Raw genomic sequence first — 17254 nt, forward strand, 5'->3', positions numbered from 1 at the left:
GACAGAATTAAAATTTAAAGATATTTATTTATTTTTAAAATATAAAAATTTAAATATTAATTATAATATTGCTTATGTCGAGAGTTAGCAAGCTAGTGTTCATATCTACCCGTGAGAATGAGACTTCAATCATGGCAAGGGCAGCTGCCACCAAACCCATATGTTCTTTTCATTCATTGATTTTGTTATCTAACCAAATGAAATTTACCTTATAATATTTTTAATTATTTGATTACTTTATAATGCAATTTAATTTAAGGTTTAATATGAAAGCATTCTTCATTTAACGTATAAAAAATGATTAGATAAGAATTAATCACCATAATTAAATTTTAAATTTATTCTGTAATTAAGTAATATTGATATTATTGTGAGTCTCAGATATCAAATTAGATAGTCCAAATCAGGCTGTAAATAAATAAAATAATGAGATCAGTGATCTATTGATTAATTATTCTGACGATCAAATTAAAAATATTAATTGAGAATCAAATAAATGAATATAGGAAAATTTTATAATTAATTTGGCAGAATAAGTATACCCAATTAATATTTGTTGCTCATATTTATAAATTAAAAACTAAGTAATCATTATAATTATCTGCATTAATATTGAATATTCAGTTAATATCCAAAGATTTCCTCATAAACAATTCGGCTTATCCCTGATCAATATCACAGATACTCAATAAGGTTAATAATTGGCCTGCGAGTGAGCATTTGGCTTTGTTTTGTCAACATCATTTGTCTTTATTCAGCCTAACTAGACAAAGCATTCTTCGACTCGATCTGTTTTTCTTTTATCTAGTTTTAATTATTCAGATTTTACTCGTTTGATATAATTAACTCAAGGCACATGTTGATTAGTTTGATTCCTTAGTGATGTATTATTTTCTTAATTCTAACTCTTTATTTGTTAACACTTTGATTATTATATTGAATTATGAACCGAGCATTAACTTTTTTACTCAATTTTTAGTAGGTAACATTAAATATACTGTTGATTTATTTTTTTATTTTTCTTAATTATAAAATTTAAGTTTTGATTAATAAAAAAAAAATTACAATGAGTTCGTTGGAATAAACCTTTCAATGTTGACATACAAAATATTGCTTAATTAAGCAGCAAAATTTATAGCAGGATTGGCATTCTAGTTGAAATATGTCTTTTTGAAAATTTATTATTTTAAATTTTTAATAAATTTTAATTATAAAAACTCAAAAATTATTAAATAATTAAAGGATGTTAACTTGTATATTTATATGAAACGTGAGAGATTAAAACATAATTATTGTTTAAAATATATATATATATATATATATATATATATATATATATATATATCAAAGGGTAATTATAGTAATTTGAAAGGAATGTATAATTAATTAATAATTTGAAGCAAAACGTGTATTCAATCTAATGACTAAAAATGGGAAAGAAGCACAAGTAAAAGATTTTCAAGGTCAAGGTGACAAGTGTCTTTTGAGAAGCATCTACGTGGCTACAACCTGTTTCTTATTAGAATGACAATGACACCACAAATTACACATATACATTAAAATAATTTAATTCATTAAATTAAATATCATGAAATTATATTTTTTTAATTAAAAATAATAAATAATAAATAATATTTTTTTAAATAAAGAATTAAATTAAATTTATTAAATAAGTAATATATTTTTTTATTATTATTATATTAAATTAATTTATTTAATAAATTAATTATTAATAAAAATAATAATATGATAATTATTATTTAAAAAACTATATATATATGACAAGCTCATCTCATCACTCTCTCAATTCAAAGCCCTACCCCACAACGTAGCTTTTTTTAAATAATTCAAAGCTTTTCTTAACATTTTTAAATTTTATATAATATTAAGAAAAGCTTTGAATTATTTGAAAAAAGTTACGTGGGATGGACCTTTGAATTGAGAGAGTGACAAGATGAGCTTGTCTCCTTTTTGTCCATGCCTTCGAAACTCCACGTCTCCACATATATATAAAATTTGAAAAATAAAAAGGTTAAGAAAAACTTTGAATTATTTGAAAAAAGCCACGTTATGGGGTAGGGCTTTGAATTGAGAGACTGATGAGATGAGCTTGTCTTCTCCTTGTCCATGAATTCAAAACTCCACGTCTGCAATTTTTTCCTTTTTTTTTTTATAAAAAAATATATATTTTTGAATCTTGTCGTTTTGTCTGTGGCATTTGGGATAAGACCATATCACACTCTCACCAAAAATTATGTTCACATAATATTATGTTTTTTTAAATATTAAATTACGTATTTAAACTTATTATTCATACTAATTAATATGATAAAAAAATAAATAAATAATGAATGAGTATTTATTTTGTTTGACTAATTGGTTCAATGACATTAAATTAGGTATTTTATTAAGGGAGAATTCCAAAATATTAAAAACCATAGTAAGAAATTAGGTTTGGTCTGGTCAGAATCCATGCTGAATGCTTAGCTTGGCCAAACTCAGTCTCAGTTTAATCTGCATTGCTGTAACTTTAAGTTTGGGGCTGCAATTGGCCCCAACTGTGTTGACCCCAAATGGCATGGCTTTGTGTGTTCTTTGGACATATGGGTCTATGCCTCAACCTTTTGCCACCTCTCTATAATTATTAAGAAGTGATTTTTTTTTTTTTTAAATTGAAATCGATACCACATAGCTGTAAAGACTAATTTAGTAAATTAATTAATCAAAATAAAAATTTATATTATTTGAAAAGTTTCAAAATTTGATATATGTTTTTATTTGTCTTTTCTCCTAAAAAATTAATGAAATTAATTTAATTGTTAAGATCAAGAATTTCTTTTTTTTTAATATAAAATTTTAACTATTAAAATTACTTCTTTTATTTATATTATTCAGTGATATAAATATTTATATTAATATTTAAAATTAAGATAGTAGATAATAAAATATAACTCTCTTAACTTTTAATTTAGCGTTTAACATTTTTATTAAAGTTAAAAAAATATATTACTATTTTTAAATTTAACATATAATTTAAAATTTATTTTTTTAAAATATTAATAATTAATAGCTAATAACAAGTAAACAATTGATCACTATTAAAAAAATTAAAAATTACTAAAACTGGTTAATATTATAAAAAATTAATAATTCTAATAAATTGGAGCGGTTCCTTTTCTAGTGCCATTCCATTTTGGCTTTTGGATTTCCATTCTTCCACGCATATGTACCTAATCCTAGTCAATTCCTTCTTAAAAGAGGGAAATTAAAATCTATTCTCATTTTGGAATATTGCATAAATGAATATTTTAAAAAAAAATTTTACTTAAATTTAATTCATTATGAAGTTAAAATATAAATATATAAAATTATATATTTAATATATAAATCTTAACATATATCTTATTTTTTAAATTTATAATAAATTAAGTATAAATAAGAAAAATCAATGTTTTAACCATCAATATTTGAGATGAGAACAGAGAATGGCTGCTTGTGATTCAGTTAGCATACTAAGCTTGGTTACAAGTTCGTGCGGCATGCATGCATGCATACATGTATGGTCTTTTCTGTTTTTAGCTTCAGAATCTTGCGAGGGGTAGCGAAAAGGAATTCAAGTGCGTATAAGCAAGCAAATCTCTCAACTTTTCCTGTAAGAATATGATGTGTTTATTAATTGAAATGAAAAGCTTGGCTGCTCCTCTCTGCCTGCAACCTCCGATCAGTTCTGCAAAATCCAACCCCTTTTTTTTTTTGAGTAAATTAACTCTTACTCGAATTTGAATCTTTATAGCCATGAAAACTAATTTAATACTTTTTAGATGATAAAGCTCATTGTTTCAAAACCAAACCTTGCATGTCTTGAAAAACATGTGTACTCAATGCCCGCTAACTGTAAGTGGCTGTAAGAAATCTAAGTTTCTTGATCAATTTGGACACTAATGATTGACGGGAGGGAGGATATATGGCCATAACTTGAGCCTGTCCATTCTCCCCTTTAAACAAATCTCTGCATTATGGGTACTGGACCGTTCATGGGCGGATCCCCACAGCATTACAAATCCACAATCACAATGTTTATTTTTTTACTTTAATGACAAATTTATATAATAAATAATACTTTTCTATTTATCAAAAATAGGAGAGGAACCAAAATGGTGCCGTATCGGCGAGTTCATACACATAAATCATTGACCAAGATGGATCTTGAGTTGATTGGGATCGAACTCAATTGCACCTGAATCAGCCCTGCTCTATCTCTTTGGACCGAAATAATAATTTTCTAAATCACGCCTTTATTTTCCAGTTGCACACGTGTGACGTGAATCATGCATGGATGCCGGTCTTTTCCTAAAAATTCTCGACAAGTGGAAACATTTGGGTTTAAATTGGGACACTATCCAATTCAGTGTCAGTATCAGAACTTCCCAACAGCTACCTCTCGAATCTTTAAATCTTTAAATCCTCTTCATATCAAGAAAAGAGTGAGAATCCCTAGCTCTTCTTCAACCCTATCTTGAATCTTAATTGAAATTTTCTTGATCAAGTGAAGGGAGACACATCAATACTTATGGCTACTGCCACCACTGCACAATCTCAAGACAATGCCGTCTACTATCATAAACCTGAGAGCGAAGAACTCAACGAGGGATTCAATTATCTTATAGTAAACCCAGAGAAGGGAGGAATCATGGACTTGTGGAGGTTCATGGTGCGGGCTGACATTGGGAGTGGAGCGAAGTTTATGGAGAGCTCAGAGGAGGGAGTAATAGCTGGGGAAGCAACTGATCACAGGTGGGTGATTTTGGTGTCTATTATCTTTCGCAAAGTTCTTCACCTTATTGGCAAGCCATTAGAGTACACTGGCTATGGAATTGATTTCTTCCTTAACTTCCTCTCTCAGAACGATGGCCTCTTTGGCTTACTCAGGAACTTTATGGTTGGTATGTACCTATATATACAATGACGACAGGTCGTTTCTTTGATTGGTAACGTATCAACTGATAAATTTTACTTCTTGTTGTTGGTGTGATGATGCAGGAAAGGTGGTGATACCGCAGAGGGGCACAGAAACTTTTATAAGTAGCATTGGACATATGGATGGGCGAGTAGAACTATATAAAGCTAAAAACTTGCTGGAACAAGTGGTTGATTGGGTTTCTGCAGAAGGAAGTGTTGTAGAAGATTCAGGGAACAGAGCTCTCATGGACCTCTGTATCATGGCTTCCAAGTTAGCTTATGAGAATGCCAAAGTTGTTCAAAATATTGTGCGTCACTGGAAGGCAAGCAACTTCTTTCCCTAATTTTTTTCTCTTTCTCTGATTCTTGTTTATTAAATTCCATTAAAGATTCTGAATTCGAACTTGTCACATCATATCTAATGCAATAGTGTCCAATTTCTGATAAAAGCAGATGCATTTCGTGGACTTCTACGACTGCTGGAATGGTAAGAAATTAAACAATTGTAATTTGGGTGTAATTATACCCTAATCTCTTTTGATCATTTTTTTGTTTATGGTGTTTCTTCTTGATAGATTTCCAAAAGGAAAACTCCACCCAAGTGTTCATACTTTGTGACAAGCCCACAGATGCAAATTTGGTACTGATCAGCTTTAGGGGCACAGAGCCTTTTGATGCTGATGATTGGAGTACTGATTTTGATTATTCATGGTATGAGATCCCAAAATTGGGAAAAGTTCATATGGGATTCTTGGAAGCATTAGGTTTGGTCAACAGAGCCAACACCACCACCTTCAAATATCACCTTCTTAAGAAGAACATGAATCCCAGCCGCTCAAATGCTGTTGATGATCCCACAAGTCCTTCAGAAGGTACTGAATCAGTATCCTCAAAAGCTGATTCCGAAATCAGGGATCATTCTTCAGACTCTGAGGGACCAGTTATTCCACCCGAAATGGTGAGGAAGAGTGCATACTATGCTGTGAGAAAGAAGCTCAGGAGCTTACTCAGGGAGCACAAGAATGCCAAGTTTGTAGTTACAGGACACAGCTTAGGTGGGGCACTTGCTGTATTATTCCCAAGTGTGCTAGTGCTACATGAGGAGAATGAGATTATGCAAAGATTACTTGGTGTATACACATTTGGGCAGCCAAGGATTGGGAACATGCAGCTAGCGAAGTTCATGGAAGCCCAGTTGGAACATCCAGTTCCTAAATACTTCAGGGTGGTCTATTGCAATGACCTTGTGCCTAGGTTGCCTTGTGATGACAAAAGCTTCCTGTCTAAGCATTTTGGAGTGTGCCTCTACTATGACAGCTTCTACAATGAACAGGTATCTATCTACTTTTTCCCTATTGTGTATTCTTTTGCTTGGCAATGATAATTTTGTTGATTTTGTTTGTGCATCTCGAAGAAAATCGATGCGGAGCCCAACCCAAATTTCTTTGGGTTGAGGTATGTGATTCCATTGCACCTAAATGCTGCATGGGAGTTGATTAGAAGTTTGATGATGGGCTACATATATGGGCCAGAGTACCAGGAGGGCTGGTTCTCCATGTTGTTCAGGGTAATGGGGCTGGCATTACCTGGAATTGCTGCACATTGCCCTATGGATTATGTGAACTCAGTCAGGCTTGGAAGCGAGCGAATTCCTCTGGTGTCCTCTCTCTAAGTGAAAGTAATAGTAGTGCAGGATTGATTTTGCAGTCTTCATCACAGGGTCAAGTGGTCATTGATAAAAAAAATAATAATAATAAAATTACAGAAGACTTCTCATTATGTTATTTTTTGTAGTATTAAATTTGAGTGGAATAATGGGTTAGCACTTCTCATTTTGTAATTTTGTTTGTATGTTTGTTGGTGTGCTTTTGGTGATTTGTAATAAACATAGTTAAAAGTTTGATTTGATTATATGATTTCTGTATCTATGTTCAATGCTCTTCTTTTGAGTTTACAGTTCTTCACTTCTTGGCGATCCTCAAGTTTGAGGCTGAAGCTGGCCCAACCTATTTTCTCAATCCAGTTCGACTCCAACTAATCCTAAACAAATTATTAAATACACTCAGTGCAGCAGGTGCACTCTCACTTACAGAATTATGAGCATCATACTCTTAAATAAGCAATTTTGATCAAAAATAAATTGCTGGCCAAGAGTTTTATAAAATTTTTTTATAAATATATGTTAATACTTTGTTAACTTGTTATTTCATGCAAAGTATTTTCTAATATTAAGACAACTCCACACCCTTGATTTTCTTTAACCTTATTGAAAGAGATTTAAGCAAGAATTTGATAAATTCAAGATCACTGTTATGTATACACATATATATAGTAAGGTCCATTTCAGGAACCCGTAACTAGGGTTATTATTTCCATATGATAAAAAGTAAATGTTAGGTTGAGTATGTGTACGCCAGCAAATGGAGAAAACAAGCAGGATGACTCTTGAGTCTCCTTCTCTGTTCTTTATTCATAACCATTTGCTCTGTTTTTTTTCCAGCGACAGAGCATTTCATTATCTTTTCGATTCTCAATCTTTCACACATTCCCATGTCAAATTAATCTGAAACCTTTCACGTCTAACAATTACAAAGAAAATCCTTGTTGTTTTATTGATGGACTAGGCCTGGATATGGGAACGGCCATAACTTCAGTCTCTGTATTCTGCTCTAGAGATATATCTGCAGGATCAATAAGGGTGGACTTTTCTGAGGATTCAGGACCACATCTCCAAACGAACATGTTCCTTTCTTATTTAATTTTATTTTATTTTATTAATCTCTTTTGAATTTGGACTTAAAAATGCACCTGATCCTCACATTGAGAACTTTTCTTTTTCCTACGCACGAATGCAGACAAAAGTTTTCCATGTCCTGTGTTACTTTACTATGGTCATGGTGAATGATGAGGCCTAAAAGACACCGCTGCAATCTTATATATACCAAATTCTAGTTCCTCATCTTGCGCCCATCTTGAATTAACATTGAATTCCTGGCAGGGTTTCTGAGAAATAAGAGTGAAGAGAGTGAACTTTCCATTCATGGCTACCATTGAACCAAATCTTGAACAGAATAACAGCCATGATTATGACCATGTTGAGAGAAAAAAATATGGTGGGAATAATGGAGTGAAATACCTGATAGTGAATCCACAGAAGGGAGGGATATGGAACTTGTTCAAGTTCTTGGTGTTCCATGACACTAGAAGTGGTATCAAGTTCTTGGATAGCTCAGACGAGGAAGAAAAGGGTGTTGCAGCAGCTGATCACAGTTTGGTCATATTGATATCAATTATCGTGTGCAGGATCCTTGCATTTATTGCCAAGCCATTGAAATTCATTGGCTTTGTGGTCGATTTCTTTCTCAATCTCCTTTCTGAGAATGGTGACTTCCTTGGCTTGCTTGTCAACTTTCTCCATGGTATGCAATTGGTTTTCCTCTTGAGTTTGATTTCCTTTCCTAAAAATGTAGATATAAGAGAAGCAAGTACTTAATATTACAGGGACAATGGGAATGCAGGGAAGGTCACCATACCACATAGAGACTCAGAGACTTTCATAAGCACCATTGGCTTTGTGGTCGATTTCTTTCTCAATCTCCTTTATGAGAATGGTGACTTCCTTGGCTTGCTTGTCAACTTTCTCCATGGTATGCAATTGGTTTTCCTCTTAAGCTTGATTTCCTTTCCTAAAAATGTAGATATAAGAGAAGCAAGTACTTAATATTACAGTGACAATGGGAATGCAGGGAAGGTGGTGATACCACATAGAGACTCAGAGACTTTCATAAGCACCATTGGGCAATTGGATGGGCGAATAGACTTGTGCAAGGGTGACAACTTGGTGAAACAGATAGATGATTCTATTTTGCAGAGAGAAGCAGCAGTGTAGAGTTGGGGAACAGAGCTCTCATGGACCTCTCTATCATGGCTTCCAAATTAGCTTACGAGAATGCTAAAGTCGTAAAAAATATCGTTAATAATCACTGGAAGGCAAGAACTATTTCTAATGATCTCTTCTCTCCCTCAATATTTTGTTTCTCATGATCAATCTCTTCTAATATTCATATTATGAACTTTTCCTTGCATCACAAAACCAGACGCATTTTGTGGATTTCTACGATTGCTGGAATGGTAAGAAAACACAAGTTCTTTTATATCCTCTATTCTTGCTGATTTTTTTTTCAACTGAATTGAACTTGGAATTTTAATTATTTTAGTTCATGTTTTCTGATAGAATACCAAAAGGAAAACAACACCCAAGTGTTCATACTCTGTGACAACCCAAAAGATGCAAACTTGATGTTGATCAGCTTTAGGGGAACAGAACCATTTAATGCTAGTGATTGGAGTACTAACATTGATTTCTCTTGGTATGAGATCCCAAAAGCTGGAAAAGTTCACATTGGATTCTTAGAAGCATTGGGTTTAGAAAACAGAAGGGATGCTCTCACCTTCCAGTATCACCTTAGGAGGCAGGAGAGGAATTTCAACTATTCAAATGGTGATCATGATGTTACCAAAACCCCTTCAGAAGGTACTGAGACAACATCATCCACCACTGGTTCTGATAAGGACCAAAGCATATGGGACAACTCTTCAGACTTCGAGAGGACAACTAGTAGTTCTAGCAATCGGAAGTTCCAACTGGAAATGGCGAAAAAGAGTGCATACTATGCTGTGACAATGAAGCTGCAGAGCTTACTGAGGGAGCACAAGAATGCGAAATTTGTAGTCACTGGACATAGTTTAGGTGGGGCACTTGCTATATTATTCCCAACTGTGCTAGTAGTACAACAAGAAATGGAATTAGTAGAACGGTTGCTTGGTGTATACACATTTGGGCAGCCAAGCGTTGGGGATGTGCAGCTAGGAAAGTTCATGGAAGCCCTTTTGAACAATCCAATTCCCAAATACTTCAGGTTGGTCTACCGTAATGACCTAGTGCCTAGGGTGCCTTTCGATGACCAAATGTTCTCCTATAAGCATTTTGGAGTGTGCCTTTACTATGATAGCTGGTACTATCAACATGTACATATATATATTTTTTTCCTCTGGTCCTGGATTTTTCTTTTTCTTTTTTCTGGTTAATTAGGCTCCAACCGGAGTTGGAAAGTTCTATATATTATGTGTTAATATTTGTGGCTTGAATTTATGGATATATTTTCATGGGTGACCCGACCCGAAAGTTTCGCATTGCGACCTGATTGGGATAAAAAGTGAGATATGTGATGATAGCGGAGCGCATGGGCCAATAGACCTGGGCTTGAAGCCCACCACTGATCTCCTTGGGGGTGCGGGGGCAACGCCCTCGTGGTATAGACCAGTATAAATATTATAATATTCTACCCTTTGTGGTAGAGTTATGAAATATTTGAGAAGCACACTAGGGTTAGGATTTGAGAGTTCTGATTGATTGTATCTTGTTCTTTTCATCATAGTGAAACTTTTTTCTCTTGTTTTACCCGTGGATGTAGACCTTACGGTTGAACCACATTAAATTCTGTGTTATTCTTCTTCTCTTTTTAATATCGTGTGACTGTGCAATTTATGTGTGTACCTTAAATTTGCATGCTTGTTATAACAAACTGGTATCAGAGCTTTGTGCGCAAAACCTAGGGTTTATAGATGGTGTCGTCTTCAATGAAGAATGAGATAGAGAAGTTTGATGGTGGATCGAGTTTCAGTTTGTGGAAGATTAAAATTAAATTTTCCTTGATCCTACAAGGTCTATGGAAGGCAATTGAGTATAACTTTCCAGAAGGTATGAAAGAGGCGAAGAAGGCTGATCTAAAGGAGAGAGCATTGAGTGCGATTTTCATGAGCGTAACTGATAATGTCCTACGTGAGATTGCTGGTGAAAGCTCAGCATCTACGACATAGAAGAAATTAAAGGAGTTGTACTCTGTCAAATCGCTGACTAACCGCCTGTATCTGAAGAAAAGACTTTACAATCTGAGAATGAGCAAAGTTATGCCCATTAAAGAACATCTAGATGAATTCAATTCAATCATTATGGACCTTAAAAATATTGATATTGAGATTGATAGTGAGGATCAGGCCCTTATTGTGTTATGTTCTTTGCCACCCTCCTATGAAACTTTTGTTAATCCTTTGTTGTATGGGAAAGACAGTATTTCACTAGACGATGTTAGTAATTCTCTAAAATCGAAGGAGTTGAAAAAGAAATTTCCAAATAATAGAGAAAGATTTGAGGGGGAAGGTTTGGTGAGCAGGGGAAGAACACATTCAATGGAGGGTTCTTCCAGCAGGAAGAAATCTAAGGCCAGATCTAAGTCAAGAATGAAAAAGGCCAATTGTTTTGAGTGCGGGGAGCAAGGTCACTACAGGAGAGACTGTCCCAAGCTGAAAAATAAAAAGGGAAAGCAACTAGAAAGTTCTGCGAATGTGATTGATAGTTTTATTGATTCTGATGGTGATGACAATGCTGGAGAAATTTTATCTGTGAGTTCAAATCATGGACAAAATTCCTGGATTCTTGATACTGGTGCTACTTATAATATGTATCCACACAGAAACTGGTTTGTCACTTATAAACAGATGAGTGGAAAGGTGTTTCTGAGCAATGATCGTGCATTATCTATTGAAGGAATTGTAACATCAGATTGAGGATGTTTGATGGCGTTGTCAGAACTATAGAGTGTTGGCATGTTCCAAGACTAAAGAGGAACCTGATTTCTCTTGGAACACTTAACTCTTATGGATTCAGATACCATGCAGAGAATGGAGTTCTCAAAGTGTGCAAGGGCTCTATGGTACTCATGAAGAGCAGTTTGGTTTTAGGATTGTATTTTCTTCAGGGCAGTATAGTTTTAGGGGAAGTTGCAGTAGCATCCGGAAGCAATAATCAGAATCAGACTCAATTGTGGCATATACGTCTTGATCATATGAGTGAAAGATGATTATCTGTGTTAAGCAAGCGTGATTTGTTGCACGGGCAGAAAACATAATCTATAGACTTTTGTGAACACTGTGTGTTTGGCAAACAGACCAGGCTGAAGTTTGACAAAAAGGCTATCACACCTTACCCCTCTGTAAGGCATAACATGATCCCGTAGTATACCTAATGAATTGTTGTACTTCGCCTACCGATAACCCATTAAATATACTACAAGAGATTTTAAAACCATTTTCTTACTTTTTGAAAGTGGTGAGCATTTTTTATAGGAATTTAAAACATTTAATTAAGGTTTAAAAGTTATGTAAAATTTCTGTCCATTTTCATTTTTCCGCAAATTTTAGAAAAATTTCGGCAGAGTGCCGGCTGTATTTGAGAAAACCGAAAAATTTACCTATTGAAAACACTTCCAATATAACACTTCAACCAAAATCAACCACCATTTCAACTCAATCAACACAAATTTTTCCCAAACTCCACATTTTAAATAAATAGTTCACAACTCAAAATTTCAATTCAATTATTCCAAAAATTAGTAATAATTAATGTCATACTCATTGCATTAAAGAAAATTTAATTTATATTCATCAGTCCAAAAGTTACATCAGGAATTCCAAAATAATATTATTATAAAATTTGTACAATCTGCTCAAGACTCATTTACAAAGGTACATATAATTATTTACATCAAAACGAATATATACAATAAGGGTATAAAATTATACCCGATAAAATATCCAAAAGTAGCTCAGTACTCCTTAGTAGCTCACTCAGCTGCTCTACCAGTCTCTCTACTTGTGACAGTAATGAACAGTCATCGCTAAGTACTATGACTTAGTGGTGCACAACAGACTAAAATAACATGTTATGCATAATTCAATCACATTTATTCAAATATGGTACTGAAAATGAAAAATAACTATAAAACATAATTTATAAACTTTTAGTTCAAACAGTCTCAAAATATATTTCATAAAAACACACAGTTATATCATGCCATCAGAACAATGTTCATCTCAATAGCCAGAGGCTTATGAGGAATCTCAAGGCTAGCTAGCTCAATCTATGGGTACCCATTCAATTGCTTCCTCTACTGGCACACACCTCAACACTTCAGTCAGAGAGGGAATTCAAAATTTAAAACTAATTCCTCCCACTAGGCATGCTAGTGAGGCATTCAGATATATGGTCATGACACTGTGGTTTCAAAACTATCTCAATAATTTTCTAAACATTTACTGACAATTAACACACATGCAATTAAATTTTCAACAATTTAGATTAATAGCATAATATACATTTCAATTTCACCCACATACCACATTTTGGTTATCAATTTTGTTGGTTGAAGTTGCTCCTTAGATTTTTTTTGTTTTCTAGGCACAATTTCAAATTTTTTAGATTTAGTGTCCTATTTTGTACTGTTCCATTGGTCATGTTGCTGTTAGAATTTGGCAAAGTGTTCTTCATAAAACTTGTCTCTTATTATCTTAACTTTAATTCTCTTTTTGAATTACTCCATTTGAAGTTTTGTAACCCAAGTTATGGCCATTTAAACAGGGCTATTCGGATTGGTTTACTCATAATTTTTGGGCACCTAATTTGGTTTTGGCAGTTTTAGATCATTAACTTTGGGTGGCAAAATGACTGGGTTATGGGCAAAATTTGGATTGGTGTTCTACATGAAAGTTTTAGTGCTATGTCATACCTTTCCAATGCCACAAAAATCAGGTCATTTGGACCTGTATAGCTCAAGTTTGGTCATTTTGGTACCATGGCAGTGCACTATACCCGAGTTTGACCTAATCATTCACTAAGTTATGGTTATTTTCTAGGTAAGATTTCTGAATGAAAAATAGTCCATTATGTGTCTATTTTTATCCCTAATTGGCTTCAGACCAATTGGATTAGTAAATTTTTAATTTTGGTCCCTGAAAGGGACCTAGGTCAAGCTGCCAGAATTTGAACACTAATCAATCCGAATTGTAACTTGGTTTTATCAATTTACACACACCACTAATGGTCTCAATTGACCATTTCTCAACTCAAATAAGGTCAATTACATCAATTGACCAATTCTACAAAATTTTCCCAATTTTCTAAGATGCCAAGAACCCTAATTACATAAATTTAATATCTAATGAAATCCAAGTGCACATTCAATGTCTACATACTTCATTCAACCAAAACAACTAATCAATTGCATCAAAATTATTCATTTCAAACCCTAACATAAGTAGCCGAATTCCATCTTAATCCCCCAACACCTCACCCATATCCCAGTCTTATTCGAATTCTGCAATCGTAGTTGTTTAAGTCATCTAAACTTTATCACTCTAAGACTCCAAATCCTATCACACCTCTCTCCCAAAACCCTATAAATACCCTACTAGAGAAGGGAAGAAGAGGGATAGGAGAGAAAAGAGGAAGAGAAAATTCAGAGCTATAGGAAATTTAGAGATATTCAAGACTCTTTGAGTTCTTCCTTATTTTTTTTTTCTTCAATAAGATTTTCATACAAGATTTATGGAAGGTTAGTTTTTATTATTTTCTTTTCAAGATCTATACTATGTAATATTTAATTCTATGTTCTTTATTTTTAATTTATTTTATATATTCATATAAATCATGTAATCATGTTTAATTTGAGGGGATACACAACTCTGCACATGTTCAATTTTCTATCTCTCATATTTTTATTATTTTCCGTTATTTTCTGAATCTGGAAAAAATTTGTAAAAATTATATTCATATTTTATACGAAATTTTATTAATTTTAGGCTCAAAAATCACTAAAAAAGCTTTAATATTTTGTAAGTTATGGCTATTTGAAGTTAGGGTTCTTGTAAACTCCAATTTGTAGGATATCCGAATTGTGGAGCCCATATCTCCCTTGTTTCTTAATATTTTTGTGTAAATCTAGTATCTAAAATTAATTTCAGAATCTTATGAATCTTTTCCAATTGGTTTTACATTTATATCTGTTGTGGTTAATGAGTTATGAATTTTACAAAAAATTAGTACGATTCTATCACTTAGAAAAGTTACAATTTATGTAGACCATTCGGCTAGGGTTTTGTTTGATTTATAAATTTTATGATCTTGTATGATATGTATGCTATCTTCTGTAATTTTTTTATGATTTTTAGGCATGTCTAACTATTTTTAAAAAATCGAATTTCTTGCTACCGTTAATCTGCCAGAATTTAGAAATTGTATATTTATGCATGTTCTTGTATTTTCTTAGGTTTTAATCAATATTTGATCTATTTTTTTTGTGTCCTTTTAATTCAAGAAGTGTTATGAAGTATTTGGATCATGTTAGAAGACTTAGACTATTAGGTAGTTGTAACTAATTAGGAATCTTAACCCTTTAGGAGACTAGAGTTACAATCCATTGTAAATTGTTATTAATATTTTCTTTATTTCTTTTATTTTCTTTAGTTTCTTTATTTTTTATTACAAATAAAATTGGTAAGTAGCCCTAAGGTAAGTACCAAAGAAGGCATTTGTGTGGAGCTTATATGGAGCTAAACGGGAGTAAGCCAGGGATACCATTGCCATACTAGAAGAGAAGACCCTTTTTTAAGGGTAGCTTGCCCTAATGGCAACTGCATTTGCCAACAGGTAAGTAGCTCTAGACTTCTCGAATAACCATTAGCATGAAATTGTAGTAATAATAGAACTTTTTATTTGGTAAATTAAAATTAACTTTGTTTTTAATTTAACTGACTTTTGCATGTAATTAATTTAAATAAATACTTTGTAAATTAAACTAACATTGGCATGTAAAATAAATTTAATTTAATACTTGATAATTATAAAATAAATTTGCATGTTAGAAATTTTTATTAGGTTGTGATTGTTTGGGCCTTATGTGATATTAGAATAAATTACACATATACATAATTAACTTAGTTCAATTATCCTTAGGGTAACTTGGTGAAAATTAATTAATTAGGTTAAATAGAAACGTAGGGTTATTTAAAATTGAATTTGTTTGTGAATTAAATTCTCAATAATAAATTAATTTTAGTCATCTGGTAAATATCATTTAAATAATTAGCAACCCCATAGATAGGAATTACTTGTGCATAAAAATTGTGTGTAAACAATAACCCTTTTGTGAATTACTTGCGTGTGTAGGATTATAATTATATTTTTTAGGATGAAGTTTAATAAAGGAATGATAAACAAGACTTTTAGAAACATTAGTAGAGGACTGGCACTCGAATTAACGAGGTTAGACCAGGCATAAGGGGTGCCTAACACCTTCCCCTTACGTACTCACTATCCCGAACTTAGACATTAGGCTATGGTAATGACGGTTGTGGAAACTCTGCAAGGAGTAAGTTGCCATCCATGACCCTCAAAAGAAACACTGAATATGTCCCAGTTATTACCCGGGTGGCGACTTCTGTCTATCTATGCCTTTGTGGCATAAATCCTTAGTACCGTGGTAGTATTATGGGAAGACGGTACTTACCAGTGGTTTGATTCTATTAGGATTGTATGAAGTGCATGTCTAGGAAATGCTGTCTAAGAAGTTGGTATTTAAGTGAGACCATTGTGACTCCACCATCTTTCCTGGGCATTATCTGGTGTATTTTATATAATTCTAATGAATGATATTTCGCCTCACGCCCCCCTCCCACAGTTTGGCAACTCCACTGGGGACTAAATGGATAGTTACTCCAACATGTTTCTATTAGTCTAATATTATTCCTCTGTTAAACTTTTTGCATTGCACTACACTATCACACGGATCACCTTTACCCTTTTAGCCCCGTTAGTACTAGCCAAGGAGACCATGGTTCTACTCGAGCTATGATGAATGGGTGAATGCTAGCACTCCATGCTCGTACCTTCGAGTATATAAAAGAGCCACAGCTCCGGCCGTTGTGCTTAATGGACAAGCTCTCGCATGGGTGACCCTTTTCCTATCCAATGAAGCCCATGAGCCATAGATCTCAACCTTAGGTACCTCGTAGATTTTTGTTGTGCTAGATTTGTATCCTTACTATTCAAACCATAAGTTCTAGTGGTAGTTGAGATGAACCTAGGCTTATGCATAAACCCAATGTGTTTATAGGCCTAAGTCCATTTCAAAACCCGTGTTGAGCAAGAGGATGCTTACTTATGGTTACACTTTAAGGATATAAATCCTTTGTTTGTGAGGGAAGGGTCGTCTTGGACCACCCCCTGTTGGTGTGTCCAGTGTATCGTAGCCTAGGATAGAATTTTTTTTCTTACTCTACGCGTGAGAGTTAAAGGTATAAGGGGGCGAAGATTCAGTTTTGGAGATTTTTTTTTTAGTTTTGATTCAGTCTTTAGTTTGATTTTAGTTCAGTTTATATGGTCTAGTTTTGGTTCAGTTTT

At 33.4% G+C, this 17254-nt stretch overlaps 1 protein-coding gene and 1 pseudogene across 3 annotated transcripts; both read left to right on the plus strand.

Moving 5' to 3' along the window:
- The first annotated feature begins 4403 nt into the window (after positions 1–4403).
- LOC110634600 (triacylglycerol lipase OBL1) lies at positions 4404–8103 on the plus strand. 3 transcript variants are annotated; one of them, XM_058149160.1, is made up of 5 exons: positions 4404–4943; positions 5041–5282; positions 5413–5446; positions 5535–6292; positions 7958–8103. In XM_058149160.1, exons 1-5 carry the CDS (start codon positions 4571–4573, stop codon positions 7964–7966), a joined length of 1416 nt encoding a protein of 471 aa, XP_058005143.1. In that variant the 5' UTR covers positions 4404–4570; the 3' UTR covers positions 7967–8103. The 3 variants fall into 3 exon arrangements, with proteins under 3 accessions (XP_058005143.1, XP_058005142.1, XP_021639361.2); XM_058149159.1 differs by lacking the exon at positions 7958–8103 and adding an exon at positions 6917–7020; XM_021783669.2 differs by lacking the exon at positions 7958–8103 and adding an exon at positions 6374–6864.
- LOC110634601 (triacylglycerol lipase OBL1-like) lies at positions 8000–10107 on the plus strand (annotated as a pseudogene).
- Positions 10108–17254: the final 7147 nt, after the last annotated feature.

Source organism: Hevea brasiliensis, chromosome 6 (assembly GCF_030052815.1).
Source record: "Hevea brasiliensis isolate MT/VB/25A 57/8 chromosome 6, ASM3005281v1, whole genome shotgun sequence".
Lineage (NCBI taxonomy): Eukaryota > Viridiplantae > Streptophyta > Magnoliopsida > Malpighiales > Euphorbiaceae > Hevea > Hevea brasiliensis.